At 63.7% G+C, this 26602-nt stretch overlaps 1 protein-coding gene and 1 long non-coding RNA gene across 5 annotated transcripts in view; one reads left to right on the top strand and one right to left on the bottom strand.

The window, feature by feature from the left end:
- The window catches only part of LOC117804105, a 7223-nt gene extending 1829 nt beyond the window's left edge, over nucleotides 1-5394 (top strand). The window contains exon 3 of the long non-coding RNA XR_004628302.1: nucleotides 229-5394. This is a non-coding gene — a long non-coding RNA (uncharacterized LOC117804105). The remainder of the gene's footprint in view (nucleotides 1-228) is intronic.
- Nucleotides 5087-26602, bottom strand: AMZ1 (archaelysin family metallopeptidase 1). Of its 4 annotated transcripts, XM_034669729.1 has the most exons (8): nucleotides 26263-26602; nucleotides 23311-23464; nucleotides 12452-12977; nucleotides 10926-11093; nucleotides 8594-8722; nucleotides 8116-8285; nucleotides 7464-7640; nucleotides 5087-5647 (listed from the first exon to the last, which is right to left on the bottom strand). In XM_034669729.1, the coding sequence occupies exons 3-8, from the start codon at nucleotides 12753-12755 to the stop codon at nucleotides 5087-5089; spliced, it is 1509 nt and encodes a 502-aa protein (XP_034525620.1). In that variant the 5' UTR covers nucleotides 12756-12977; nucleotides 23311-23464; nucleotides 26263-26602. The 4 variants fall into 4 exon arrangements, with proteins under 4 accessions (XP_034525620.1, XP_011215183.2, XP_034525621.1 ...); XM_011216881.3 differs by lacking the exon at nucleotides 23311-23464; XM_034669730.1 differs by lacking the exons at nucleotides 23311-23464; nucleotides 26263-26602 and adding an exon at nucleotides 22925-23044.

Raw genomic sequence — 26602 nt, 5'->3', positions numbered from 1 at the left:
TCTGCCTCCGTACCCTGTCCCGGTCCCCAGCAGGAGCGCCCTGTATGGCCAGTGCTGCTCCACAGCCCCTGCCACACACCCTTACAGGTGCAGCCCCGTGGCGGGGACCCAGGGTGAGCAAGCGGCCGGGCCACAGTGTGGAGCCCCCAGCCTCAAGAAATGCTGTGGGTAGTATTAGTATAAGAAATAACAGCCACCCCACCTTTTCTTTGCATTCCATCCCTTCAGAGGTGCAAACTTGACCCCAGAAAGCATGGAAACGGGGAATGAGCCGGTGTGATAAGTAGGATTCCTAACCACCACCACCCCCCACCCCCGGCAGGGACGTGAGCATCGCAGTGCCTCGGGGACGTGCGCTGCTTGGCTGTGTGCGTGGGTGAGTGGCCAGAGCTCCCACACACACACACTGCCCGGTGCCCTGTACACCTGCAAGCCCAGCACGTCCGGCGGGAAGAAGCGCCTGCTCGGTTGAGAGGGGGATGTTCTCGTTTGCAGCTGAACTTGCAGTTCACCCCCCACCCCACAGGCTTTTTCTTCACGTGGGTTGACAGCATTTATTAATTTTAAGAACGAAATCATAATACATAAGCGGTTCAGAAAATCTGAACTGCGCAGAATTTACTCCGCACGTTAAAGTCCTCGGGAATCTCGGTACTAAGATGCCACGCTCGGGAGAATTTCCCCTGGGCTGTGGGACTTTTACAAACACAGACGACGCCGATCTCGTAGTTAAATCCGGTTGTGCCTATAGCTCCTGGGATTGGGGTGCAGCGGGGGCACGAGCGAGGCCTGCAGGGGGCAGGCCCCAGGGCAGAGGGGATGGGAGGTAGCGCCGCGGGGCCACCAGTGATGCCAGGGTGACAGCCAGGGTGCCGCTGTCCCCGCCTCCCCTGAAGCGCCTCTCCGGGGGAAGCGCCCAGGTCATTCCTGAGGGACGTGGCTGAGGCCTGATGCCATTTGAGATGAAAGCTGCATGGGGGTGTTGACCCCACCCTGCATCTTTCATGCCGGCACACTTCGGGCAGGCGGACGCAACTCCTGCATGTCCTGCCGGTGACGCTAGGTGGCTTCTCTCAGAAAAGCCCCTTGCTGTACACTTGGGCCCTGCACGGTGCTCTCCCTCTCCTCCCGGGACCCCCGTGCTCCCAGCCCTGTCCCCCGGCTTGTGACTTGCCTGCCTGTCCAGCGCAGCCCCTGGGAGCATTGGCCCGGGCAGGCCTAGGGTGGAAGGCAGCAAGCCGGCCTGAGGGCTCATGGTGGGAGGCCCGTGCGCACGGAGGGTCAGGCGTGCGCCTTCGGACATTCTGCTCTTACTGTAGCTGGTGTGGCGAGAAACAGCGAGTCACCGATTGTTGCCAAAAGTCTGAATTGAGGAAAAAGATGGTGATGTTAGCCACAGACAGGATCCTACAGCCCAGAAGCCGTCTGCTGTATCAGTCACTTGTTCCAGGAGCAGGTGAGTGCATCCCACACGTGCCATGCGGGCCGGGAGCTGGTGGCGAGTGGAGCTCAGTGTCCTGCCCGGTCCCCGTGGAGAGAGGGGGGGAGTGAGAGACCCACGACACAGCCTTGCAAGCGTGGGGAAGCCTAGCGCTAAGAAGAATGTGACACGGTGCTCAGCATGTTGGTGGGACCTCGAAGGAAGCCACGTTGGCCATGACTAAGAGGTGACATTTAGGCTGCGGTCTAGCCAGAGAGCTGGCCAGGAGGGAGGGGACAGCGCCAGAGAATCAGTGTAGCAGGCCGCATGCGGGAGCAGCCTGAGGACAGGGACACTGGGCCTGGCCCAGTTTCAGACCTCACGAGCGTCGGGTAGCTGCCGCTTGGGGTGGCCTCGCGGGGAACCTGGTTGGTTGTGTTTCCTGTTAATTCGTTGGGCGCTGGCGGTCATTTCAGAGGCAGGATGTGGAGGCCGGTTGCAGAGCTCAGTGGGGCGCGGGCTGCGGCCCTCAGCCACCTCCGATGAGCGAGTCCACGGGTAATCCTGGTCCTCACGGGGTGGGAGTGGACTGAGCACGTTATGGCCCCAGGACATTTCTTGGAAATTGCTTTTTTAAATAACCCCCTGACTTGCGTGTTTTCATTTGTGTCTGTGCCCAAGAAGAGAGTTCAAAAATAAACCATGGTTATTCTGGGTTCTGGTGAATCCAGGTGCTGCCGGGCGGTGCTGGGCAGGGCTGCACCAGCCATCTCGGCCAGCCCTGCCCGGGGACACGGCAGCTCTCCAAGCCCTGCTTCTTGACGGCAGCGCCGCCCGCGACTCCCAGTTACCCTGCGGTGTTAGCTTTCTGAGGGCTTCGAGCTGGCCGTTTCCTCAGGCATCCTTGAAACCGGGTTCATCTATAGCTGGCCCACTGCGACCTGGAGTCCTCCCAGGCTGTGGCCTCGGCCCCAGTTCGGAGCCGCCGGGTGAAGCCCTGAACCCCTTCCTCCCCCAGCCTTCCTCAGGGTACTCGCTCACTCTGGACAATCCGCAGAGCCCCAGGGACTCTGGCTTTGTGCAAACTGGCACCCGCGCCCCAGCATGCCGGCCCCCACCCACACCGCAGCCCGACCTCCAGGGAGTCCAGCAACGCGCTGCGGCTGCTGGAACCTCCTGGGAACGTCTGAAATGGGGCCCTGACTCCCCTTCCTCCTCAGACTCACCTTGTGATGCTGAGGGGCCAGTCTGCCCTCTGGCCCTGCTGCCTTGGGCAAATCCCCAAACCCAGGGACGAGGGACGTGTGCACGTCCCCGGCGCCTAGATGGACTCGTTCAAAGGGGCAGGTTCTTTGCGGGAAGATCAGCCCGTCCCTTCCCAGGTGGATTTGGGTCTCGTGGCCGCGGCTTCCTGTCAGATCTGAGAGCAGCTTCTTGAGGCCCGGCTCGGACCTGGGGGGGTGCGCCTGCACCCCTGGAATGGCGTGTGCTTTTGAACTTGACGGGACCTAGATTTGGATTTAGCTTTAACATTAGCTGCTTGGCTAAGGCATGGCATGTTGTGGGGTTATTTTTAAGCCCTTCTGGAGAGTTCGTTCTTCCGGGAAAGGTCTGAATCCGCGGTCCCGTGACACTGTGTTAACAGGCCCACACCCGCCTTCAGACCCGTGCCCTGGCGCTGTGGGGGCGGCCGTGGGGCGCTCCTATGCCCACAGGGCTTACGTGCACGGGGTGGGAGCGGCCCTGAGGGGAAGGGCAGGTGGCGCGGCTGCTGGCCGAGGGGCTGCCTCTGCACCATTTGGACGGGTGTTGAAGCTGCTTTGGGAGGCAGGTAGATTCCTGCCCCCCCACCCCGGGAGCCGCGACACCTGTGATGTCGTGACCCGGAGTATCTTTAGTGGCATTCATGCCCTCGGCCCTTGGGTCCAGGTGGGACTCACGGGGACCAGTGACTGATACGGAGCTCGAAGGCAATACAGTCCACTTTGTATGTTTATTAACAAAAGCCAGGGCCCCTCACTTCTCAGAAACCATGATGTGTCGACACCTAGTTCAGCTCGGGTGAGGTGCACGGTCACACCAGGGCCTGGGAGCACGTGGCGTGCGTTACGTCCTCTGCTAGAGACGCTGCCCCTGGGGACTGTCCCAAACTGCTCCCCACCCCACCCCCAGCCTATTTGATGCTGGAAGGAACCTCTGTTCCTCAATGTTTTATTCTCAAAATGTTCCCCCCAGCAACTGTCTTTCACACTGCTGTCTGTGTGCCCCCGGGGAGCAAAGCAGACGGGGCAGCTGCCCCCACAGACGGACTCCGCCCCTGAGCACCCCCTCCCCACGTCTGAGCCAGGGCGTCCTAGCTTCACCGCCGCCACCTGGAGACCCAGCTTTTGCAGAAGATGGAAGCAAACTGGGAAACAGGTAACATGACCGAGGAGGCAGGATGGCCGATCCACACGGCGCTCACAGATGGAACAGGTTTCCCCTCGCCCCTGCTCCGCCTGACCTTGCCGCCACCACCCTCAAACCCCTCCCCGTGAACCTAGGTGATGGCCGTGCTGGGGTACGGTGGCAGCGATGCCCTGGGGTGCTCCCGGAGGTGTCCCCGCCTTCCTGGCCTCACGGCCACAGTCCCCAGCACAGCCACCTGAGCTGAGCTCGGAGCAGACAGTCGCTTTAAGGCACGAAGGTCGGGGACTGTGTTTGCAGCGACAGACCCCCAGACGCGGGCCTCCCTCTGTCACCTTCTCCGTCTTTCCCTCCGTGATCTCCTGGTCGCAGTGATGCTCTCGGAAGCCGGGACCCAGGCCTGGAGACCGCGCCTGTGCCTGTCCCCTTGCGGGCCTGGGACCCTGCTCTCCAGTGTGGCATCCACTGACAGGAAGCTGCAGGCCTGCTTCGGGGTGGGGGGTGCTAAATCTGGATCATATTTTGCAGTTTTCCTCAGGATGCCCCCAAACTGTAAGCTGCCCACAGAGCATACGAGCACCCCCCGTTCTTGCCTCTTTGCAGGAGGGCGAAGCAGCCGTGACCACACTCCATGCTGCAGGAGCTCTGCTCTGGGCACCGGCCGCTTCCCTCCCTGCAGCCGCGGGGGCGCTTGCGCACAAGGACAGAGCAGGTAGACGGGCGCAGGCGCCCGAGCTTCGCAGGTAGGAACCACGGTGCGGCAGATCGCAGGGACACAGACACCGGGGCAGGCTGGCCCCCTCAGCCCGGCCCACGCTGGAAGGAGTCTGAACCATCCGTGATGTCCCACAGGTTCTGCGTGATGCCGTAAGTGCCGACCCCAGACACACAGACTGCACTGTTCTCACCACCGTGGGGGCCGGCGGGCGGCAGGCTTGGGGATGCGAGGGCCTCCACCTGGCAGCACAGACGCCTCTGTCAACGCGACCCTTCCCAGCAGCCTTGTGGACGCAGCCTCCAGGACGGTCCCATGTGCAGTCCCTGCCACAAGCCATAAGCCCCTCGCTTCCCCTTGGCGTGCAGACTGGCTCCAGCCCCGGGCCGCCCCCTGCCCCCGGCGGCCTCTGTGCTCCGGCAGTGCCATCCAGACTGGGCCTGAGGACCGTCTGCTGGGCCCGGGCCCAGGGGCAGGACCCAGGGCTGCAGCTGATCTTCCCCTCCTGGCCCCCGGGGGTGCGCGGCGCTGGACAGGCTCCCGCGTTAATTCTCCTCCGCCCTCCAGCGACAAGGGGACGATCCCGCCTTAGACAGTTTGCGTGCGCTCAGCCTCCTCCTCAGTGAGGAGAACGTGCCCCCCAGGACCCTGCGCAGCCCCATGCCGTCCCGGCCACAGGGCAGGTCTGGCCTGATGGCTGGGAGCCGCCCTGTGAACATCTCCCACCCGGCCAGGGCGTCCACGGCCCCGTCCACCTGCGCCAGCTCCTCTTCCGTCACCTCGCGCTCCAGGGCCTGGATGCACAGTGCCAGCCACCGCCCATGCTCTTCAATGGCCTCCGGCGGGGGTCCGAGCTGCGGCAGGCTCTCGGGGACGGCTAGCGAGCCTAGCCCCTCCTCGGGCTCCAGCTCCGGCCCCACGGAGAAGCTGTGGCTCCACGCGTCAGGGGTAAGGGGCTCTGACAGGCTGCTGCCTGGCTCCGACACGCTCCCGCAGCTCAGGCCCGAGTCCGCGCTGCTGGGCAGGGTGTCCTCTGCCACCGACGACGCCCCTGTGTCCGGGCTGGGCCGCGTCTGCATCCCGGCTTGAGTCCAGGCGTAAAGTCTCTGGGAGGGAGAGACACAGGCTGGGTTTCCTGGGTACCACCCCTTTATGTAGCCAGAGCGCTGCCCAGAGACCCAGCCCCTTCCCGGGGACCCCCTGTCCCCTGCTAGCCCGGGGCCCCTCAGGCTCGCACCACCAGGGCCCGCGCATGCCCTCAGGAGCAGTGCACGCCTGAAGTTCAACGGAACTCCCACTGTTCTAAGAGCAATATATACTCAAAACTTCTCTATGTGGTTTCACTTCTTTTTTCTTGGATCTCTGCGCTCAGTGCTCTCCCCGTCTGGCATCTGCACCTGTCCTCCTGGCAGGACGTGCCTGGGACTGTGCCCTAAGACGTCCCTTCCCAGTGCAGCCCCCACTGTCACCCATGTGCCACGCCCCAGCTTGGTCTCTAGCAGGTGTTTCCAGCGCCCCGCTGACCGGGACATAGAGACAGCAGGGACCGTTCCTGGCCCGGCCCTCCCTCAGCTCTAGGTCACCTGCCAGAGCGTCCAGGGACCAGCCAGGGCTCTGGGGCCCCCGTCCTCCTCCTCCGAGCCCCTCCAGTCACATGGGTAAGGCTCCTGGTCAGGGTTGTGCACGGAAGGTGGGAGCACAGAAGCCACGACAGTTGTGTCAGGTGAACACAACCCCAAGGAAGGACGCAAGTGAGGCCCCCGTGCTTTTCACAGGCCAGAGGGGGCCTCCTTCCCCGAACGTGCCCCGCAGCATGTGCCAGCTCCACCCTCCCGCGGACCGCCATCAGCCACTCCCCTTGAGCCCTCGGCAGGGCTGCGTGTGGGGTCCCCCTCCAGCTGGGCTGGCCACTTCCTCAGGGCTCCTCAATAGCCCATTCCCCGGAGTCGCTCAGAGAAGATCCACACGGGGAGGCAGCCCTGGGACCTGGAAACACCCAGCCCACTAGCTTGGCGGTCCTCAAAGTAGGGTCCCTGCCTGGCAGCACCCCCAGGAGCCTGTAAGAAATGCAGGCTCTCCACCCCCCCCCCGCCGCGGGGCCGGGTCAGAAACTCTCTCCCGTCCAAGAACCTGTCGTTCCCCCCAGAGTCGGGCACCCGACTCTCACCAGGAAACTGCTGCTCACAGTCCAGGCTGCTGGCCTCCAAGAGCAAGGGGGGGCCTCCCAGAGCCTCAACCATGGCTTTGGGCTGGAAACTTTTGGTTTTAAAATTAAGCCAAAGTGATTTGGTTGATAAACCTAAATAAACACCCACCTGCCTTTGGACTCAAACTCTGAATAAAGTTTGAGTTTGCAAAGCCATTTTCCCTGAAATTGAGGCTCCAGGGCCGCCCTGGGGACTGGGCTGTGGGCAACGCCTCGAGGCGACAGCAGAGGGCAGCATCACCCCACGAGCCGGGCCACACCGGCCTCGGCCTCCCAGGGGCTAGCCATTCCTCTGGCAGGCTGGGGGGGGGCCGCTCAGGGCGCTGCGATCCCGCCGCGGGGATGCGGGCACGCTGTTTGCCATGCAGGAAATGCTAGGAAAGGCCCAGCACCTGACCCGTGCTCAGAGCTCCTATTCACTGCTGTGTCTCGAGAAAGAAAAGCGGTCTGCCCCTCGTCCCTCCTGCACCCAGTGCAACCTGATGGCAACGGCCACCATTCCCGGGTATGGACCGCAGGCCAGGCACCCGGTAGGACCGTGACACGCTGCCTGGCACCAGCAGGATGATGAAGTGGGCACACGGGTCTGTTCACTTGGCCTGGGGCTCTTGTGCCCAGGACCCGACTCTCGGACCGCTGCCCTCTGCACCCCGCGTGCGAGCCTCGACAGGGCGCTCGGATTCCCGCAGGCCGGCCGCCCCAGACACGCCCCTCACCTTGTACCTCTCGACAAGCTTGAAGCCCAGCAGGTGCTGCAGCTTCCGCAGGCAGATGGGACAGAGGTCCAGGGGCCGCCGCAGGGCCTCGTCCAGGCTGAGCGCCCCCTGCATGAGGCAGCACAGCCAGCGACAGTTCCCCAGGCCCAGGAGGTGGCAGAGCTCGTGGCATGTGACCTAAGGGAGACCACACGGCACCACTGCCCTTGCCGCCATGCGCCCAACCACCGGCCCAGCCCCCGACGCCTGGGGCAGCCCCGACAGAGGCCCCAATGGCCGGGGAGTGGTCCATGTGCCCTCGGCCCCTGCTCCTGACGGCGCCAGGCACAGACAGACGTCTCCCGTGCAGCGGCACCCAGCGGCCGCCCTGCATGGGAGCTTGGGCAGCAGACGGACCGCGGTTCAAATCCCAACCCTGCCCGTTCCAGCCGTGTGAGCTCAGGCAAAGGTGTGGGCAGCTCTGGGCCTTGGTGTCTGTGACGCTCTAAAGCCTGGCCCTTGTGAGGACCGGACGGAACACTCAGCCCTTCTGTCTGAGCACACATCCTCGGCATATTCTTGGAACCACCAGAGCCCCCAGGCCTTCCAACCTCTTGCTGCCCCGTCTTCTCCCACCCATGCAGCAACCCCACACCCTGGCCTCCCTGCCCACCTTGCAGCACTGGACCATCCCCAGGGCGCTGAAGCACATGGTCTGGCCACTGTCCTGCACGGGAGTCTTGGGGCCATCTGCAGCCACCTCCACCGGGGCTGGGTCAGAGGCACTGGGCCTCGACGGCAGGAGATCCCCCGAGAACCGGGCAAAGCTGCAGACCCCCACTTCTAGGGAGAGGCAGAGATGCAAGGGCTGCCTGTCACGGACGGCCCAGGACCACAGCCAGCCCGTCCTCAGGATGCCCAGGTCCCGGAGACCCGGCCCTGCCCGCACCCCCACAAAGGAGCCGCGAGGTCCCTGCCTGTGAAGGCAGGACGTGGGGATACACGTTCAGAAGCAGCTGTCTCCAGACAGTGCGTCATCTTCCCCGGGAGGGCTGGCACTTGCGTGCGCACACCGCCCCACCCCTGCGCCCCAGGATGGACCCCCCCGCCAAGCACGGGCTGAGGCAGGGGCTGCCGGGGCCCTGGCTCACCGTGTCCTGGAAGGAACTTGCCAAAGGTGAAGCTCCAGGCCTCGCACGGGTACAGGTCGGACAGCGTGAGGCCCAGCACGCACAGCGCGTCACCCGGCTTACTGTCCTTCAGGAAAGACAGGATGCCGTCTGCAAGGGGAGAGGGCCAGAGGGAGGTGAGGAGGCAGCTGGGCCCCCATCCCCCAGCCCCAGGCTCTGGGCAGGCAAATCCTGTCATCCCCTCTTCCTCTGCCTACAGCCAGCTCTGCCCAAAGTCAGGTGCAAGCTGGCTGCCTTGCACAAGAGGACGGTCGTCGAGGTGGAGAAGTCCCAACAGCCATGCTGCACGACGTGGACCAGGGGCCACAGGCCTGGACCTCAGGGGTCTCCATTTCCAACACTCAGGAGAGCTGGTTTAGACGAGGTAGTTGAGGCCCAGAGACATCCAAGTGGGGACTCCAAAAAGGCCACTTGACCAACAGGAACAGGTGTTCAGGGAACAGTGCCCCTGCGGCCACAGGAGGGGGGTGGATCCTAGTCCGCAGGACCTGTGAATGAACCACCTCGCACGGCAGGAGGGACGCTGTGGGCGTGGTTAAACTGAAGGCGTTAAAATGGGAAGTGACTCTGGATTATCCCGGTGGGCTCAAGGAGATCATTAGGGTCCTTAGAAGAGGACACAGAGGGTCCGAGAAATCTGAAGGTGCTATGGGGGTGGGACCGAGCCTGGAGCAGGGCCGAGTCCTGTAGGCAGGGGACAAAGGCAGGGCCAGTAAGGTCTAGGACCAGCAGAGGGTCTCAGAGTGGCCGAACCCGAAGCCCGGGGCACAGGAAGGAATGCCACCATCAGGATGGCACCTGCCCCAGCCAAGGGCTCCCTGTTCCCCCTGAAAACTCTGTGCCAGCAGCTCCCCTAATGCACGCTGGGGATTGCGACCAGCCCTCCTGCCGAAGATGAACAGACAAGCTGAGTGAAATACAAAAAGAGTGTCTTAAAGCGTCCTGGGTGGGGCGGAGTTGGCCACGGGGGACACTGCACACGTCCTGGGGGGCGAAGCAAGTTTTCTGCACCTGATTGCGGTGGCGACTGGGTCCTGGGTGTGTTCATCAAGTCTCACAGAGCTGTTATGAAAGGGAGAATTTCACTACACGTGAATTATGCCTCAGTAAACAGGACTTAAAAAATCAGGGACCCGATGAGAAATTAGAAATGGGGAGAGGATTGGCGCGGGCAGCAAAGGCTGAGCTGCTTCTGGGGTGAGGATGGGGGGTGCGGGCTGGACTCCCAGGGCCACGGGCGGCCCACCTGCGTCTCAGGCAGCACCTGCCTGGCAGAGGAAAACCAAAATCCTCCCTGGAGCAAATCACGTCAGCCCAGGCCGCGAGTTCTCCTAAAAGTTAAATTACTTTCCAATTAAGATGTCCAGCTAACAATGGAAAACAACAAGACACGCAGACAGCAAGACACCAAGACAGAACGAGCAGAGAGCACAGCAGCCACAGCACGCTCCAGGGGGTGGGATTAGACAAACCACAGCAACTATGTCCATGGGTGTGAATGCTGAGCCTAAATTCTAGCAGGAAATCGATATTTTAAAAGGGTGATGCTCCTAATTTGAGAAAGAATCCATGAGAAACTACAGAAATGCAAAAGCAGGGTAACTGAAATCAGGAACTCGGGGTACGGGCGTCACGGCGTACGCGGTGCGGTTGGGGGATGGGTAAGCTGCAAGGGAATGAACTGTGGCTGGAAGACAAGGACAGAGAAGATACTGGATAGAGAGAGAGAGGAGGGTGAACACACCTCCACCTCGAGCCCCAAGTGGGCAGGAAGAACATGGCTGGGGGGTGGCGGTTCCTGCAACCAATGAAAGACCTGGATGTGCTCCAGACTGGGCATCAGTCAGAGCCCCAGCCCCATCCTGGGACTCCCGAGACTTGAGTCCAAGTGTCCCACACATCAGAGAGCCCCTGGTCCATCAGTGCCCCCCCCCCAGCTGTTCTCCAGCTGCCAGTGACCCTGGGGACGGGGAGGGGTCTTTTGGAGGCACACGAGACAGAAGGCTGGAGCGATGCCTTGTGAGGCAGCAGGGGGCCCGGGAAGGGCTTGCTTTACCTGCTCTTCGCGCCAGTGGGGTTTCCCCATGGACACGGGGCTGGCAGTCCGGCCTCCAGGCGCTCCACGGATGGGGAAGGGAACTTTGTTTCAGCCCTCCCCTTCCAAAGGCTGGGAAATAGAGGCTCCCCCACAGAAAAGGGGAAAGGGATTCCTTCCTTCTCCTGGGCAGCTTCCTCCTACTTTCTGCCTCCCGGAAAGAGCCCCGTGCTAAGGGCAGAGGCCGCGCTCACCCACCTGTGTGGAGCTGGCGCCTGTCCGAGTCCTGGCTGGGACGCGAGGAGCAGTGGATGGACGTGGCCGCCACCGAGGGCAGGCACCTGACCTGCAAGCCCAAGAAAAAGGCCTCCGTGCAGTTCCTCAGGTGCTCCAACAGAGCGCCACCCGCCGGCCCCTCACTCAGATCTGGGGTGGGGGGGACAGGACGTCAGCCGCTTGGCCCCCACCAGCCAGTGCCCCCACCCAGCACCCCCACTGGGCCAACGAGCCTGACGTGGACCTGCCGTCACAGAGTCGGGCACACAGGGACATTTGTAAAGGGACAAAAGAGAAAAACGGAGGAGAGGCCCTGCAAGATGCAGGGGACACAAGTCTGGAGGATGGGGAGCACCAGGAGGGCAGCAGGGGCAGGTCAGAGAGGCCCCTCAGGTTCAATGCTGCCAAGAGCCAGCCGGGCAGGAGCAGAGTGGGACGCTGGGAGGGGACAGACGAGGCTGGGCGTGGGCAAGGCGCCCCTGGGGGAGCCACAACCAGGCTGCGCTTTAGGAAGGCCGAGGGGCACAGACCGAGGGTGGCGGCCAGGAGGGCCTGGGACTGGCCGGTTGGAAATGCAGAGCCCTGGGCCATCTGAGAACCAAAACCACAGGTTAACGAGGTGCCCGTGATCTGCTCCTGAGAGCATGGGAAGTCCTGGGGGAGCCGCTAGCAGGGAACCCAGAGCGGAGTGCATGGTTTGGGAGCTGGGTGGAGGCAGCCTCTCTAGGCGGAGATGGAGGACTGGCCTCAGGGCGATGGAGAAGGAGCACTGCCTGCAGGCCTCTGGTCCCTGGGGCTGGAGGGATGCTGCCCCACAGGGCTGGCCAGACACACAGGTTTTCCGACAACCTCAGGCCTGTTCCTCCCCTGCAAAGCCAGGCGCCACACTTGCCCCACGTCCCCTCTGCTGGGCCTCAGCACGCACCCCACCTGCCCCTCCTCCTCCCCAGCCCCCAGCCAGCAGGCCTCGTGGAGAACCCGGAGTCCCTCACAGGCCTAGCCACCCCCCCCAGCACGGCCTCGGGGCCAAACAAGCCAGTGCTCACCTCCCATCCCCAGCTCTGCGTTTGGGGCAGCTCAAGTGACTCTCCCAGCCTGTTTGCACCTGTGACACAGGCTGGTCCTAACCTCAGCCCCCCAGGGGACGCGGGCTCTGGAAGACACCCAGCACAGGGCCTGGGATGGCACGCCTGGGTAAGGCCACACCTGTGTGCCGCGGGAGGTGACGCGCCCAAAATGTCCCACAGCCCTGGGCGTTCTGACAGGTGTCTGAGTTGGGGGTGGGGTGGGGGAGGTGGAGAGCCTGAGCCCAGCGGGGCCTGCCTGCCCCCAACCCTGACACACCGCCCCGCCAGCACTGTCCCTATTCCCAGCAGGGCCGGCCTGGGCACAGACTCCCTGCCTTGTACCCAGGTTTAGGGTCTGGGTTCCCCGCAGGGCCCTGCGGCTCCAGGACGCCCCCTCCCCCTTACGGGCCCCACGGGGCGGGTGGCCCGCTGGCCCAGTACCTATGGGCTGCAGGTAGATGTGCTTGCGGGCAGGGCTCTGCCTCCGGGGCGGCAGGGAGGCGTGGAAGGTCTGGAAGTCCTCGGGGGCCTCGGGGCGGCTGAGGAGCCAGTCGAAGGCCGTGCGGATGACCAGCGTGCAGAAGAGGGTCCTCTGGGGGTTGTAGGCCTCAGCCAGGAAAAGCCTCTCAGCGGGGCTGAAGGTGGACGCGTAGAGCTGCTGCAGGGCCGGGTCGGCGGAGACCAGCGCCTCCTTCAGGGCCCGTGGGCCGAAGCTGAACTCCTGGGCCGGCCTGTACTGCAGCATGGCGGGCCTGGCCACTCCGGGGAGCCCCTGCTGTTGCCCATGAACCTCTCCGGGGATGGCCACCAGCTCTTCCAGAACCTTCCTACAGGCCGATGGGCACAGCTGAAGGCTCCCCTCCGATGGACGCTGGGTGGGGGGCCCGTGACTCCTGGCCCTGCCCGGCGTGGGGTCTGCTCAGCAACAGCAAGGGGCGGCACGGACACGTCCAGGCCTGGCAGCACCCTGGGGAGGGGGGACAGGCACCGCTGAGCACACAGGGTCTGTTCTTTCTCGCACGGCCCTCCCGCCCGGCCAGGAGCAGAAGGACAGCATCTCCCCCTGCTCTAGCAGCCCGGCCCTTGGCTCCAGCTCCAGCCCCTGGCCCCCTGCAGCAGGAGGGGAGACCATGGAGCCCCAGCACCCGCTTCCCCACCCCACCTGCCCTCAGATGAAAGGGGGTGCCCGGGGAATGCCCCCCCAAGAACGAATACAGCTGTTCCTGCCCCTTTGTGATGGCCAAGTGCACCCCAATGCCTGGGGCCCCGCAAGACCTCCTTGTCCCAACTCCAGGGCTTCCTGGCAGGTCCGTGCATGCCCGACGATGGAAGCCTGCTCCCCGAGCCACCCAGCCAGACCCAGAGGTTTCCCTGCACACGCGAGTTGCGGGCACACGTGCCAACCACAGAAAGCTATAAATAGGGCGATGCGGCCGGGCAACAAAGAGCGCTTTAAGGGCTGGAACAGACCGGGCGGGGAGAGGAGACGCTGGGGAGGACAGATGGGCCGGGAGAACGGGACAGAGTCTGTTCACAGATTGGAGTTTTCCTTCTGAATCGGGGCGCGGATGGACACGTCCGTGCTCGTCAGAGACGACGTCCCCTCCCCACCACACGCACCCCGAAATGCTACCACACTCCCGGTGGACGATGGGCTCCCATCTCCATCCAGAAGCGTGCACCGTGGGCAGGGGGAGCCTCGCAGAGCAGGGGGAGGGGACAAGGGAGGAAGCCAGAGAAAGACACACAAATAACAGAGCCGAGCACAAGGGGCATCAGAACGCAGCAGAGGGCAGAACTTGGCCGACTCCTAATTTAGAAAGTCAAGCCAGCGATGAAAACCCCTAAACAGGAACGGGCCTTGTGTTTGTGGGAAGAATGGAAAAATAAGCCCACGCCCCCTTTGGCTAATGCCAGCTTAAAACATTCGTCTGGAAAACAAATTTCTAGGTACACACACATACGTGTGTGTGTGTGTGTGTGTGTGTGTGTAGACATCTATGTGAACATGCAAACCACACACATATACGCCAAGACGCCCTCTGTAGTTCCCAGATTTTCCTTATTATGGATGTATATGCGTATAGATACCCTGACCTATTATCCGGAGTAATGGTGGGGGGTGGGGGCCGGCCAGGACAGAGTTGCGCTGAGGCCCGTCATGGACAGCGTCATGGACAGCTGCACGTGTCTCCGCTGGTATTTTGCAGACGCGAGGTTTGATTACGCGAGCAAGCTCACAGCCTTTCGACTCCGTATGTAATGAGCATTTTCCCAAGTCCTTAGACATTCTATTAAAAAATGCCATTTTAGGGGCGCCTGGGTGGCACAGCAGTTAAGCGTCTGCCTTCGGCTCAGGGCGTGATCCCGGCGTTATGGGAGAGCCCCACATCAGGCTCCTCCGCTATGAGCCTGCTTCTTCCTCTCCCACTCCCCCTCTTGTGTTTCCTCTCTCACTGGCTGTCTCTATCTCTGTCGAAAAAATAAATAAAATCTTTAAAAAAAAAAAAATGCCATTTTAGGGGGCACCTGGCTGGCTCAGATTAAGTGTCCAACTCTTGATCTCAGGGTCGTGAGTTTGAGCCCCGCGTCGGGTTCCACGCTCAGCATGGAGCCTACTTAAAAATAAATAAATAAATAAGCTGTTTTTTCGGACTGCCCCCAAAGCACTGTGATGAATGTCTTGGTACATGGGTCCTCAGGAGAGATTCCCGGAAGACACCGTGTGTTTAAGGGATCTCGATCTGTATGGCCAAGCTGCTTTCCAGAAGGGTCTTGTCAATGACCCTCAAGTGCTAAGGGGTCAGCAGCAAATACACCTCAAACCAGCTAAGTCCCGGGCTTCTTGGCTCGAACTCTCGGGGAGGTGGGGACAGTTGCTACCCGCATTTCCAAGAGGGTGCAGCAGACGCAGAGCAAGGTTAAAACTGTCCCCAGAGCCACCCGGCTGGGAGGACTGGGGGGGGGCACCTGCACGGGGTCCCATCACCCAGAGCAGCGGGACCCCCGCCCTCTCAGGAGCCCTGCATCACCAGACTCCAGCCAACACTGGCAATTTGCAACAGGTTATATACGCCTGGCTGGAGGAAGAAAACATCAGATGCATGAACACAGGGACCGAATCACACGGCCTGGGGAGGGGCCCTCCCAGGCAGGCTCTGCACGGGGCCAGAAAGACCCAAGGGGGAAGATCCCCTTTCCAGAGGTGGCCCGGGAGGGCCCAGCACAAGGCACACGGGGGCACCCTCCCTCCTTCCTTGGCTCGTCGGACAGTCTGTGAGCCCCTGCCCATCCATGGGGCTCGGCCAACTCCCTTGGACCAAACAGGCATGGGTCCCTGGCCTTTGGGAGCTTAAATTCTAGTGACGTAACGCGGAGAGTACAAGGCCATAAGAGTGAATACTGCATAGGGGGTGTTAGAAGAGGAGAAATAGCCCGGGAAGGAAAGGCAGAGCTTCCCGGGGGCCACACTGAGAAGACAGGGTCCGGGCAGCCTGGAAGGGGCCACTGGATGGTCTGGAGCACACGTCCCAAGTGAGGGAGCAGATACAAAGGCCCTGTGGGTGGCTTCGGGGCACCGGGGAGACGGGCGCAGGTAAGGCTGTGCCTAGAGCTCTGGCCTCCCCCGAGAGGGGTGCGGAGTGGGGGGTCCATGTGTGCGTGTTGCCCACCTCCTCCCTGGTGGCCCAGACACCATGCTGTGTGGACGCTGGACCCTCCGGCCTGCTTTCTGGGTGGGCTGTGAGCTCCTGGCCATCCGGGACCCCGGGGGCCAGGCACAGAAGGGCACTCGGGAGACCCTTGATGAAGGAGCACCCTGAACACCAGCTGGGGCTCTGGAACGAACGTGGCCCTCTGACCTTTAACCCCATTGTGCCTCAGTGTCCTCCCAGGCTCAGTGAGCTTGGCAGCCCCACCCACCTTGCCCAGGGCATCCAGACCAAGCAGGAGGGAGGAGGCAGTGCCCCAGGTGGGGAATGGGGGCTGCCTTGAGCACCTGACAACACGCTCATTCAGAGCTTATTTCTGGTTGCCGGTTGCGTGACCCTGCTCCCGCACCCTTGCCTCTCCCCAGACCTGCTCACAAGTGTCCTCGAGGCACCTGCTAGGTTGTGACGCCTTCCCATCAGCGGTTACCCCTGAATCATGCCCTTGCTGTCCCAGCCAGCTGGGGATCGTCCCGTCATCGACAGCAGCCTATAAACTAGTTCTCGGGGCAGCCGGGCTCTTCTGCACCCGGGGGGGCTGTGTCCCGGGCATCCCGAACCAGCCCCAGTCGACAACACCCCCTGAAGCCCACTCCCCAACCCCACCAGGTCCTCCGTCCTGCAAACCCCAAGCTCACTTTTTGACCCGACACCTCATCTGAACCCACAAGTCCCAGAAACGCAGCTACCAGTATTCACCCCCCTTATAAGCCAAGGAACTGAGGCCCGAGAGGGGACGCCACTCGCCCAGGGATGCACAGCTCCAAGGATTCAGAGGAGGTTCTCCTGCCCCCCGATACGGCACCCCTCACTCTGGGCCCCATTTCCAGGCCCCCCCACCCCGAAGGGCCTTTCGTCGCAGCACGCACACCCGTATCCCCCACACGCTCCACTCTGGGCTTCATGGCCCCCGGACGTCCCCACAACAGGCACAGCCCCAGGAAGTAAAAAATGCCCTATTTGTACCGAACGTTCCAGGGCGCTGCCATGTCTGTCCCAGGTGTGACTCTGACCCAAACTGGGAACCTCGGGCTCACTCAGCCGGCCCCACAGAACCCAGTCTCGTGGCACAGGAAGGGCCCAGAAGGTGCGCGTCCAGAAACCACGGGCACAGACCTGTGCACCAGAGGACGGAGAGACCCGGCCCGCGGTTCCAAAGGAGGCTGGCCAGGCCCCGCGTGCAGCCCCGTGTCTCCCTCCCGGGGCCTCTCCACACAGACCACGGGACCCCCGAGAGCTTCGGCTCACACGGGCTACAGCTGTCGACATTCACTGCATCTGAACTTAAGCTGAAGCCCCGCCCCCGCCAGCACACACCCCAACGCGTGACGTGAGGTCACGGGCGGTGGAGAGGCCCACCTACGCTAAACAGCCCTTTATGGCCCAGCATTGTTGTGCAAACAGTTTTGACCTCATGGGTCCCATGTAGGGTCCCCAGGATCTACTCTGAGAACCATGGTCTTCTCCCTGAACCCCCCTCCTTGAGACACCTGCACGCCCGCGACCATCTCCACGGGGGTGGGGGGCCTGGCGCCAGCGGGCGGAGCGCCACGGTCCTGTCCTGGCACCACCCCGGGCCCACCGGCCACTGGGGACCCCAAGAGCCTGGTAGGAGGGGCCATGCTGACCTTGGACTCACAGGAGCTGGCAGGTCACTGGGACCCGAGGACCCAGCCTGGGCACAAGGCCGTTTGATTCCCTCTGTCCTTCCACGCCAGTCCCGCTCTCCTCCTCCCTCTGCGGTCCAGACAGCATTTCCTCCCCCCGAGAAGCCTGCGTGGCCACATTCGTCTTCCAATCTTCCTGGGCCACTGAGGGAAGCCCCCCATCCCCCGACATTTCCATCCTGCCAGGTCATTGCCATACACGCAGACCCCACCCCGCACCCTGGACCATCCGGGGCGGGCAGCAGGGGCGCCGTGGGGGGAGCTGCACCCGGAGGGAGAGCTTCCCAGCCCTCTGCTGCTTGCCAACCCGGTCATCCTGGCCGTGAGGAATGTTCCAGAAGCATAACCTCCCGACCTGGGCTCCCCACTGCGGTCCTGGCTCTGCCACCCACGGCCACGCTCCTCCGTGAACCGTGGGGGCGGCAGCTGTGCGCGCGGGGCTCCTGATGCCCCCGACCTCCGCCAGCATTGTCCCACCCGAGCCTCACTAATGCGGGGTGTCGTGGCGCGGTGACGGTCCGGGGCCTCAGACGGGGCCACACAGTGGGACAGCAGCCAGCTGGAGTTTCTAAGCTGTGCCTCACGATGGAGCCCGAACTCCTGCCTGCTGACGGAGTTTCTGAAGCCGGGGAGGTCGAACCACAGACACAGGGTGGGCCCTGTCCTCTCCTGAAGGCAGGGAGGACTCTGCAGGGCTGCCGTTCACACCGGGGCCTTGGCCACGCTTTCCAGCCCCCTTGCCCACTTCTGGGGCCCCTGCGTCCCCCTCTTCCAGCCCCCAGAGCCCTGGGCCCTTGTCCTCCCCCCACCCCCCGTCTGACGGGACAGATGCCCCAGCTTCTGGGCAAGAAAGCGCGCTCTGATTTTGTTATCTGAATACACTTTGCAGAACTCTGATTTTGTTATCTGAATACACTTTGCAGAACGTCCCAGCGGCTGCCTGGGCCCTTCCCGAGCTGGGGGAGAGCCTTCAGGCGTCTGGAGCAGCCCCATGCAGAAAGAGCACTGGTGGGTTTGGGCTTCACGCTGCTCAGACGGCTTCCGTTTGTCAGGAAGGGAACCCAGGGCATAGACCTCAGGGCCTCCTGCCGTAGCAGCTACTGTCACCAGAGAGCCCAGCTTGGACTCTGGACACGCTTCCCTTCCCTGTGACCCACCCTGTCCGGATTTTAACTTTGTCGTCTCTGAGTAGCCCTACACCCCCGCGTCTCTCCTGCTGCCTTGTTTTCCTAGGGGGTAACAGCCAGCTGAGCCTCTCTGTCCAGCAGCACGGGGTCCCTGAGGCCCCTCCCGATGAGTGGGCGGGGGAGGAGTCCAGGGTGGAGTGAGGCTCTCCGGGAACGCCCCACCCCACGGTGGGGGGGCTCCATGCCCGCTTTCCACCCTCGCTCTGGGCTCTGCTGCTGCCTGTTTGCTTCCAGCGCCCGGGCCGCCCTGTCCTGGGGTGCAGATGGCCCCGTCCCAGCCCGGACCCCCGGTGCGGCAGGGCGTCCCCTCTGCGGGCTAGCTGGGAAGTCCAGCCCTGGCACAGAGCATGGAGCGCAGCCCCGCACCAAACCATCCTGCCTTGCTGTCCCCGCGCTCCCCACCTCCTTCCCCCCGGGGCAGGGGGAAGTGTCTATCTCCCCGTGGCCCAAGCAGGGGCCGACCCCCCGCCAGGGCATCCTCAGGGCTTGCGGGACCAGACCCAAGCTGCAGCCAAGACATTCTGACCGGGATGCTGCGCCCTGGGCTCGGCTCGGGTGCCACCTGTGCTGGCCACGCTGCATGGCAGTCCCCTCCTGGTCCCCGCTGGGTCCCCGCGCCACCAGTTTTCCCGCGGCGCTCCCTCCCCGTTCACCCTGGGCCCCTGTGTCCCAGTCTTCCCACGCCCTCACCGTGTGCTGCCCGTGGCCTTCGCCCCACATCCCTACCTCGCACCCCCACGCCCTCGGGAACTGGCACGAGCCGCGCGGCGAGGGCAGCGTGGGCACTTGTCATGGGCCATGAAAATCAAGGAGGTCCCAGCATGACGTCAGCGCCGGGGCAGGGACCGACCGAGGTGGGACTGGGTGGAAAGTGGGGCCGCCAGGCGGGAGCAGAGGCTGCTCCCTGCTGTTTGACCCACCGCTCCCACCACCAGTGGGCAGAAGGCTGGCAGGAGCTCCCCAGCCCCAGGCATGGCACTGACCTCTGCTGAGTTCCTGCCCAGAAGCCTGGGACACCCTTCAGCTCCCAGAAACACCTGGGGGAGGGGGAGGAGGAGGGAGCCTGAGCTCTTAAAGCAAAACAGGTGAGGCAGGTAAGCCTGTAATCAGGCACCAGGGTCACCCCAGTAATGCGGGGGTACAACTCCAACGTATGACACACACCCCGTCTGTCGTCGCGCCCCCTGGAGCGCCCCCTTCACTTGGCAGTCCGCCCGTAAGAAGGGAATGACTGTTCAGGACTTTTCTGTGCCGAACACTGGGCCTGCTCTGCCCCTGTTCCCTCACTGCAGCCTCTCAACGAACCTGAGCTCTTCTATCCCCATTTCACAGACAAGCAACAGAGAGCGGGGCGGGGAAGTGACAGGTCCGGGCGGGCGGAGCCAGCTTGTTGCACGTGGGGCGCTGCATGGAGAGCAGCCCACGTGAGCACCGTGGTTCCCTGGAGACCGGCCTGCTGCGTGCAGCGCAAGCAGCCTTCGTCCTGGGAGATGAAAGGGAGGGCGGCCTGGTCTCTGCCCGCGTGTCCCCGGGAGAGGGGCATCCTCAGCGCTGGGATCCCACCAGTCCCACAGGCCACGTCTCCCCCTCAGGAACTGGGTAGGCCATGGCCACGGGGCGCTCCCACGGGGCAGGGCAGGTCTGACGCAGGGTGGAGGAGAAGTCGTGGCATCGGCCTTGCCCCGAGCTCCACCGCACGTCTCTAGAGAAGTGAGCGCCAACGACCCCGCCGGGCTCCCGAGGAGCCTCTAAGAGATGCAGCGGGGAAGCTGTCGGGGCCCCAGGAGGCTCACTGGCCTGTTTGCTGTTCCACACGCTTCTCATGCCACTGCTCACGGTTTCCTCGTCCTTCTCTGTAGCTCAGCACGGGGACCCACGGTGGCCCAGGGCCCTGTCCTGACTTGCCCGACTCCTTACAGAGGACACACCTCAGGCCAAGGCCCCGCAGCCTTTTCTGCACCCCCTCCACTGCTCCCCTTCCACAGCCCAGCCCTGGGGCTCAGTGCAAAGCATGGAATGTTCTAGAGTCAGCAGAGCCAGCCCTGATAGCTGCCCGAGGCACTGTGGCCCTCACTGTGCTTTAGGGGACTTCCGCCATCCCCCCCCCACCAAAAGAGCTTTGGGTCTTGTCTGGAGGATTTTGTAAAGACTTCCCAGCAGGCCCAGGGAGGCATACGAATCGTGCTGAGCCACGGGGCCCGTGGTCAAACATCTGGACTCCCTACTCAGGCCACCGGGCCAGGAAAAGTCCTTTCCCATCTGAGCTCTTTCCTTACCTGCAACACGGAGACGCCCTTAGCTACGTGGCCTGCAGAGCACTGGCCAGACGGGGCCTCTGTGACGGTCACTGCACACTCTGCTCAGATGCACTGGCTGTCCCCTCGGGGGTGCGGGTCCCCCAGTCGCTGGACCAGGGGCCGGATGACGTGGTCGCCTCCGGCAATGCTCATGCCAGCCCAGTGGGGCAGGAAGCACCGTCCTCCCATTGCACGGAAGGGGAAACAGAGGCTTAGGGAGCCACAGCTCACAGCCCACAGCCCATAAGTGGTGACGGAGAAGGAACCCCAGGTCCGCGTGGCTCAAAGGCACATCGCATCGTCGCGCCCCAAACTCCAGTCCTTGTCCCAACCTCACCCAGCTCCAGACGCCACCCGGCGCTGTCACTGTGGTCTTCCTTCTGGGTCTCCATGTTCTCATCCGGAACGTTCTTCCCCACGTGGCCTTCGCACCTGCTCCGTGACTCATGCGGCCGCACAGAGGCCTCCCTGACCGCGCACAGACCCCTCCTGCCCCTCCCTGCTCACCCTGGTCCAGGTTGCAGTTCGTACGACCATGTGAGGCTGAATCCGGCCTCCCCGCGGTTCCAAGCTCACCATCCCTCCCTCCCTCCCTCTGCATCCTAAATCCACGCGGGGACATGAGCGCTCTGTCCCGGGCGTCTGCATCAGTGCCTGGGATATAGCCGGTGTTCAGTACTGGCTGGATGGAGACACATTTTATGCTGTCAAATAAAAGTGTAACCAACTCTAGCTGTTTCTTTCATGTCCGACTGAGGTCACATATTCCCTCAAGCATCTGTTGGGACCACCTCTGAGCCGGACTGGGAGGGAGCGAAGACTCGGTCCAGGCCTCCAGGCCCGTCGGGACCCCTGAGCCTGGGACACTGATGACACGGACGCAGCCCATGGTTTGGGGCCATGTTACCTGGCTGTCCCTCAGCGGCCCTCAGGCCACCTGCCCGGAAGTGTGCAGCGGGGGAGCCCTAAGACAAACCCAGAACGGGTGGGTTTGTGCAGCAGAAGATCCCAAGGCAGCCCACCTCCAGGGGAACCGAGCCCTGCTCTGCCCACGAGTCATCCTGTCCCCTCCCAGGCTCCTGCCTGGCCCCCCAGCACCCCACCCGTCAGTGCTCCTGTGAGCAGGAAGGAGCGTCCCCTGCCTGGTCTGGGGTCCTGGGAGCTTCCCCGCGCTTGTCCACAGGGCCGGGCTCCACACTCAGGTGAGGAAGATGGGGCTCGTTATTCCTTTACGAATGTGCCCGATCTCACCGTGAGAGCTGCTAGCGGGAGAAAACCGATCAGAGTTCTGGGGGTAGGAAGTCTGAGACCCATGTAGCCTTGGCTACGGTGAGGGGAGATGAGAGGGGTGCTGGGTTGAACCCCAAGCCAGCATGCTGCGGACACACATCTCCCCTGACACCCTCACCCTGCACCCCTTCATGACCTTGCTCCGCTCGGCCATGTGTCCAGGACGGACCAGGGTGAGGGTCCTTCTGGCGTCAGGGGACTCCTGAGCCCCCAGAGGGCCGCTGCACCAGGACCCCGCTTCTCTCTCGGCTGCAGACGTGGTGCACCTCGAGCTCCCCAAACCAAGAGACACCAGGAAGCCCGGTCCTCCCTCCCTGGTGCTCCTCCTGGGGGGTGGGGGGGGCCCTGCTGCAGCCCCACAGCCCCAGGGTATTGGCCTCCCTCCTGACAGCACACGGACGTCCTGGACCTGAGTCTGGCCGTGCTGCCATCTGCGCGCGTTCACCGGAGAAGCACGGGAGCGCGCCAGGCAGGGTACGCGGGGCGGGGCGGCCCGACCTCCCATCCGTGGGGCCCAGACAGACTCGCCAATTCAAGCAGCTGCTATCCTAAGTCCCCAGGGCGCTGGGCTCTGGCGTGGGACCCAGAAGGCAGAGTGAACAGGTGAGGTGGGGGAACAGCCACCCCAGCCTCCCAAAGGTCACCTGGGTGGCCAGAAAGACTCTCCTGCCGCTGTAGTTGAGGGAGAAGCTTCCCCTGCTGGTCTGCCCAGCTGGCCACCGCCAGTTCCCGCGAGGTCCCCCTGCCCCCTCCCCAAGGCTCCTACCTGGGGCTCATGGCAGGGGGAGTCAGAGGGAGGGCGCGGGGAGGGGCTCCATTCTCAAGCCACACACCGGGAGGGAGCGAGGGCCACCTTCTCTTCCGCATCCAGGGCGTCCTGGCTCCCGTTGGGCCCCCACAGCCAGAGGCCGTGAGAGCGGTGACCCACTCTGCCTAGGGCCAGCGGCCAGTGTGGCCCCGGCCCCATGCCACAGCCCGAGGGGGGAGCGGGTTCCACATGCGGAGAGGAAGGCTGGCCTTACCGCCCCGGCTCCAAGTTCTCCCCCAAGCTGCCCTTTTCCTCTCCGGAAACCTTTATGATAAGGGCTCCCTTTGAGCCAAGTGTCGCCCTGCCCTGACCGCCGGCCTCCCAGGTCCCCCCGGGCCGCCCACCCGTCGGCCCAGTCTCATTCTGGAGAAACAAGTGCCCCCACGGATCGCTGAGGGATTTGTCATCAGGGTCCCCAGCCATGCGAGGGAGTCTGTCGCTTAAACCGTAAGAGATGAGGTGGCAACAAACATCTTGTTGTAGCAGACGTGGAAACTTCTGAAAAATACAGGAAAACAAAGACGATCCTGTAATGTGACCGTCGAGAGGTCGTCCCTCAACTTCCCGCCAGACAGCCTTCAGAGGATTTTCTGCTCCGTGTCTAAATCTATTTCTGAGGGATTTTCGCCACACGTCCCAGCCCACGGGCGGCTATGTGAAGCGCCCTCGCAACAACCCCTGGAAACGGCGTCCCCACCTCGCGGGCATCCTGTTTTGTTTCGTGGATGATTCACCTGGTTCGGGACATTTTGTTGTCTCCCCAGTTTCCTCACTATGGGTTACTTGGTGGTGGGGGGGGGTGGTCAAGGGCCTCGGAACAAAGGCAAGGGGGCCCATGGCCCCGGCAGGGGCGGTCCTGTCCTTCACTAGGTCACCTGGGAGCAGGGCGGGGCCGGCTGGCAGTGGGAGGATCTCGCGTTGGCCTAGGGGACTTGGGCTCAGCTCAAATGGGGCAGGGACGCGGATTTGAGGCCTCCCTGCACGTGCCCCAGCTTCCCAGGCCTCCGGTCCCAGCAGTGCTCCTGGAGTTGCACTGTGTTCACTGGGGAAATGCAGGTGAGGCTGAGCGCCCCCCACTGCCTGCCAGCCTGGAACCGCCCGCCTGAACGCCCACCCTGCACCAGCCCACGCTGGGCGCCAGGGGACTTCCAGCTCCTGGAGCTGCAGCCCCTCACCTCCAGCTCGGGGCTGGCGGAGGGCCCTCTCGGGCATGGGGGGCTCCGGATTAGTATGCCCTCCGACACAGGCTCAGAAAGCCCTTGTGCTCTCCAGAGAGCAGCCAGGTTGGCGGGGACCGAGGGTCCCTGCCCACGGACTCGGCCAAGCCCGCGGGGGGAGTAGGGGCCCAGGAGGTCTGCTCTGGCCAATGTCCCCTCCACCCGTGTCTGTCTCCCTCCGGCACATCCGCTTGCCTCTCCTGGTTTGGGGAGGTCAGGGGACCAGAGAGAGTCCCCACTCTTCTCAAAGACACAGAGAAACCGGGTGTGGCACGCGGCTGGAACACACGCCCGCTCTTGGAGAGGCCGCCCCCATGCCCTAGTGACATGGGTCCCCATCAGGGTCACCTGGACTCAGGAGGTGGCCCCCCTGGGGTCCAGGGACCACAGCCCCTGCCCTTGGGCCCTGGCAGCAGCAGCTCCACCCTCGGGGCCCAGAGCTGGGCAGCTCTCCCAGGACAGAGCCTGCCCCGTGCTCAGCGTGACAGTGGTTGAGCGGGACAGCCTCCCGACAGACCGTGCTTCTCCCGCCAGCCCCATTTCCTGACCCAGAACCAGCGGCCTCGCGCAGCTCGGATGGCCGTCAGCGCTGACGGGGCAGGAGCACGGACGATGCTCCACGCCCGGGAAGGGGTCTGACCCCAAGGCAGCCCACACACGCACAGCTGAGCGCAGCTTTGCTGGACACGGTGTCTCAGAAGTTCAGGGTTTGGTGACTTGCCAGGGGGCCCACATGAGGCCACGCGGTTAGGATTTGGGATGTCCTCCCTGCCCTGAAGGGGAGGCCCAAGGAGGCTGGAAGTGCAGGGGGAGCAGACCCCAGCCGGGTGGGCAGCTCTGGGCAGGCCCGTTAGGAGGCCTGGCCACGTGGAGCCCTACCTGGGGGGGCCCAGCTTTGTGGCCGGTTTGAGTCCTCAGAACCCATGGTCCAGAAGCTTCTCCAAGCAAGCACATGAGGAGGGGCTCAGCCAGGCAAGGTGGCAGGGGAGGGGTCCCAAGTGGGGCCAGAATCAGCCCAACATAGTCATTCTGCAGGGCCCCAGTGAGCCGGTGTCGCGGGGCCGTCCTGAGGCATCCAGCCTCCATCTCCCACCAGCCAGAGCAGGGAGGGCCGCGGAATGAGCTGGTCCCGCTCTAGGGCCCTCCTTCCCCGATGAGGCCATGAGCCCCCAGTGCGTCCACACCCGCCACCCAGCCCCAGAGCCGGCAGCGACCGGGGGTGGGTGCCAAGGACACGGGTGTGCTCCCCAAGGTGCCAGGGAAGTCCCACCTGGGGCTGGGTTCTTCCAGGCAGGCCTACTGGGTAGGCCGCACACCCCACCCAGACTGGAGGGGCGGGAGCCTGCAGGAGCTGGAGCCCCATGGAAGCCGTGGGGTGCAGCCTGTCCCAGCTCCGAGCTCCGAGCATGTTCTGGGAGTTCCTGGTGGGGCAGCCCAGGGGCCACAGTCCCCTCCCCTTCAGATGCGCCCAAGCCTTCCAGCACCCTCTCCCCTCAGCGTTCCCCATCCCAGTAGACGCTCCCTCACCCCACGGTCACCAGGGAGCCTCTGGTCCACCTCCACACCATCTCCTGTCCGCCCCCGGCCCAGGCTGCCCCGCGTCCCCTGTACGACAGCTCAGGCCTCCCCACGGCTCCCTGCAAGCCGCCCACCCACAGCCGGATGAAGCCCCTCCAGGACCCCCCTTGTTCTTAAAGCCCAGCCTTCCCCCTGGAGCCCCTGAGGGGGCCGCTTGGCCCACCATGTCCCACACTTACTCCTGGCTCTGTGTCCCAGACACCACCCTCTTTCTACCTCCGGGGTCCCTCTGCCTAGAAAGCATCCCACAATCCCCACCTGGGTTTCCCGAACTGGGACGGAGCCCCCACCCTGTGCAGGGCTGCAGGCACTCGGCCGCCGCCCCTGGCTGCCCTCCCCACCCTCTCCAGCCTGCCTCCTTCCCTCCCCAGCCCCCCTTCAGGCCTTGCAGGGCAGTGCCTTCCACGGGGAACACCCATTCCCCCCTTGGCCGGGACGACTCCCACTCCACGTGGAGACCGACGACGACTTCTTCCCAGAAGCCCTCCTCACACGCGCTACCTGGTCAGTGGCTGTCCTTGGCCCACGATGGCGTGCTATGGCTGGGGCGCAGTGGCCACATCGGTCGCGTTCCCGTCCGCGTCCAGCGCGATGCCCGGCTCCTGAGTGCTCAGGTAGATGCGCGGGCATGCATCACAGCTTGTCGGCCCCCAGCCCTGCACACCCCCCGCCTGCGCGTGGCACTCCCAGCACACGCACAGACACACCTGCCTCTGTGCGCACGCGTGCACAGTGCACGCCCGGGCCCGCGGCCCTCCCCGCGCACTGCCCCGAGCCCTCACTCCCCCCCACCGCACACACGGGTCGCACACACAGCCAGGCGTGCTCGCTCGCTCATGCC

The sequence above is a fragment of the Ailuropoda melanoleuca genome, chromosome 10, assembly GCF_002007445.2.
Source record: "Ailuropoda melanoleuca isolate Jingjing chromosome 10, ASM200744v2, whole genome shotgun sequence".
NCBI classification, from domain to species: domain Eukaryota; kingdom Metazoa; phylum Chordata; class Mammalia; order Carnivora; family Ursidae; genus Ailuropoda; species Ailuropoda melanoleuca.
The sequence above is the reverse complement of the archived record's forward strand: the minus strand, read 5'-3'. Positions and strand labels throughout refer to the sequence as shown.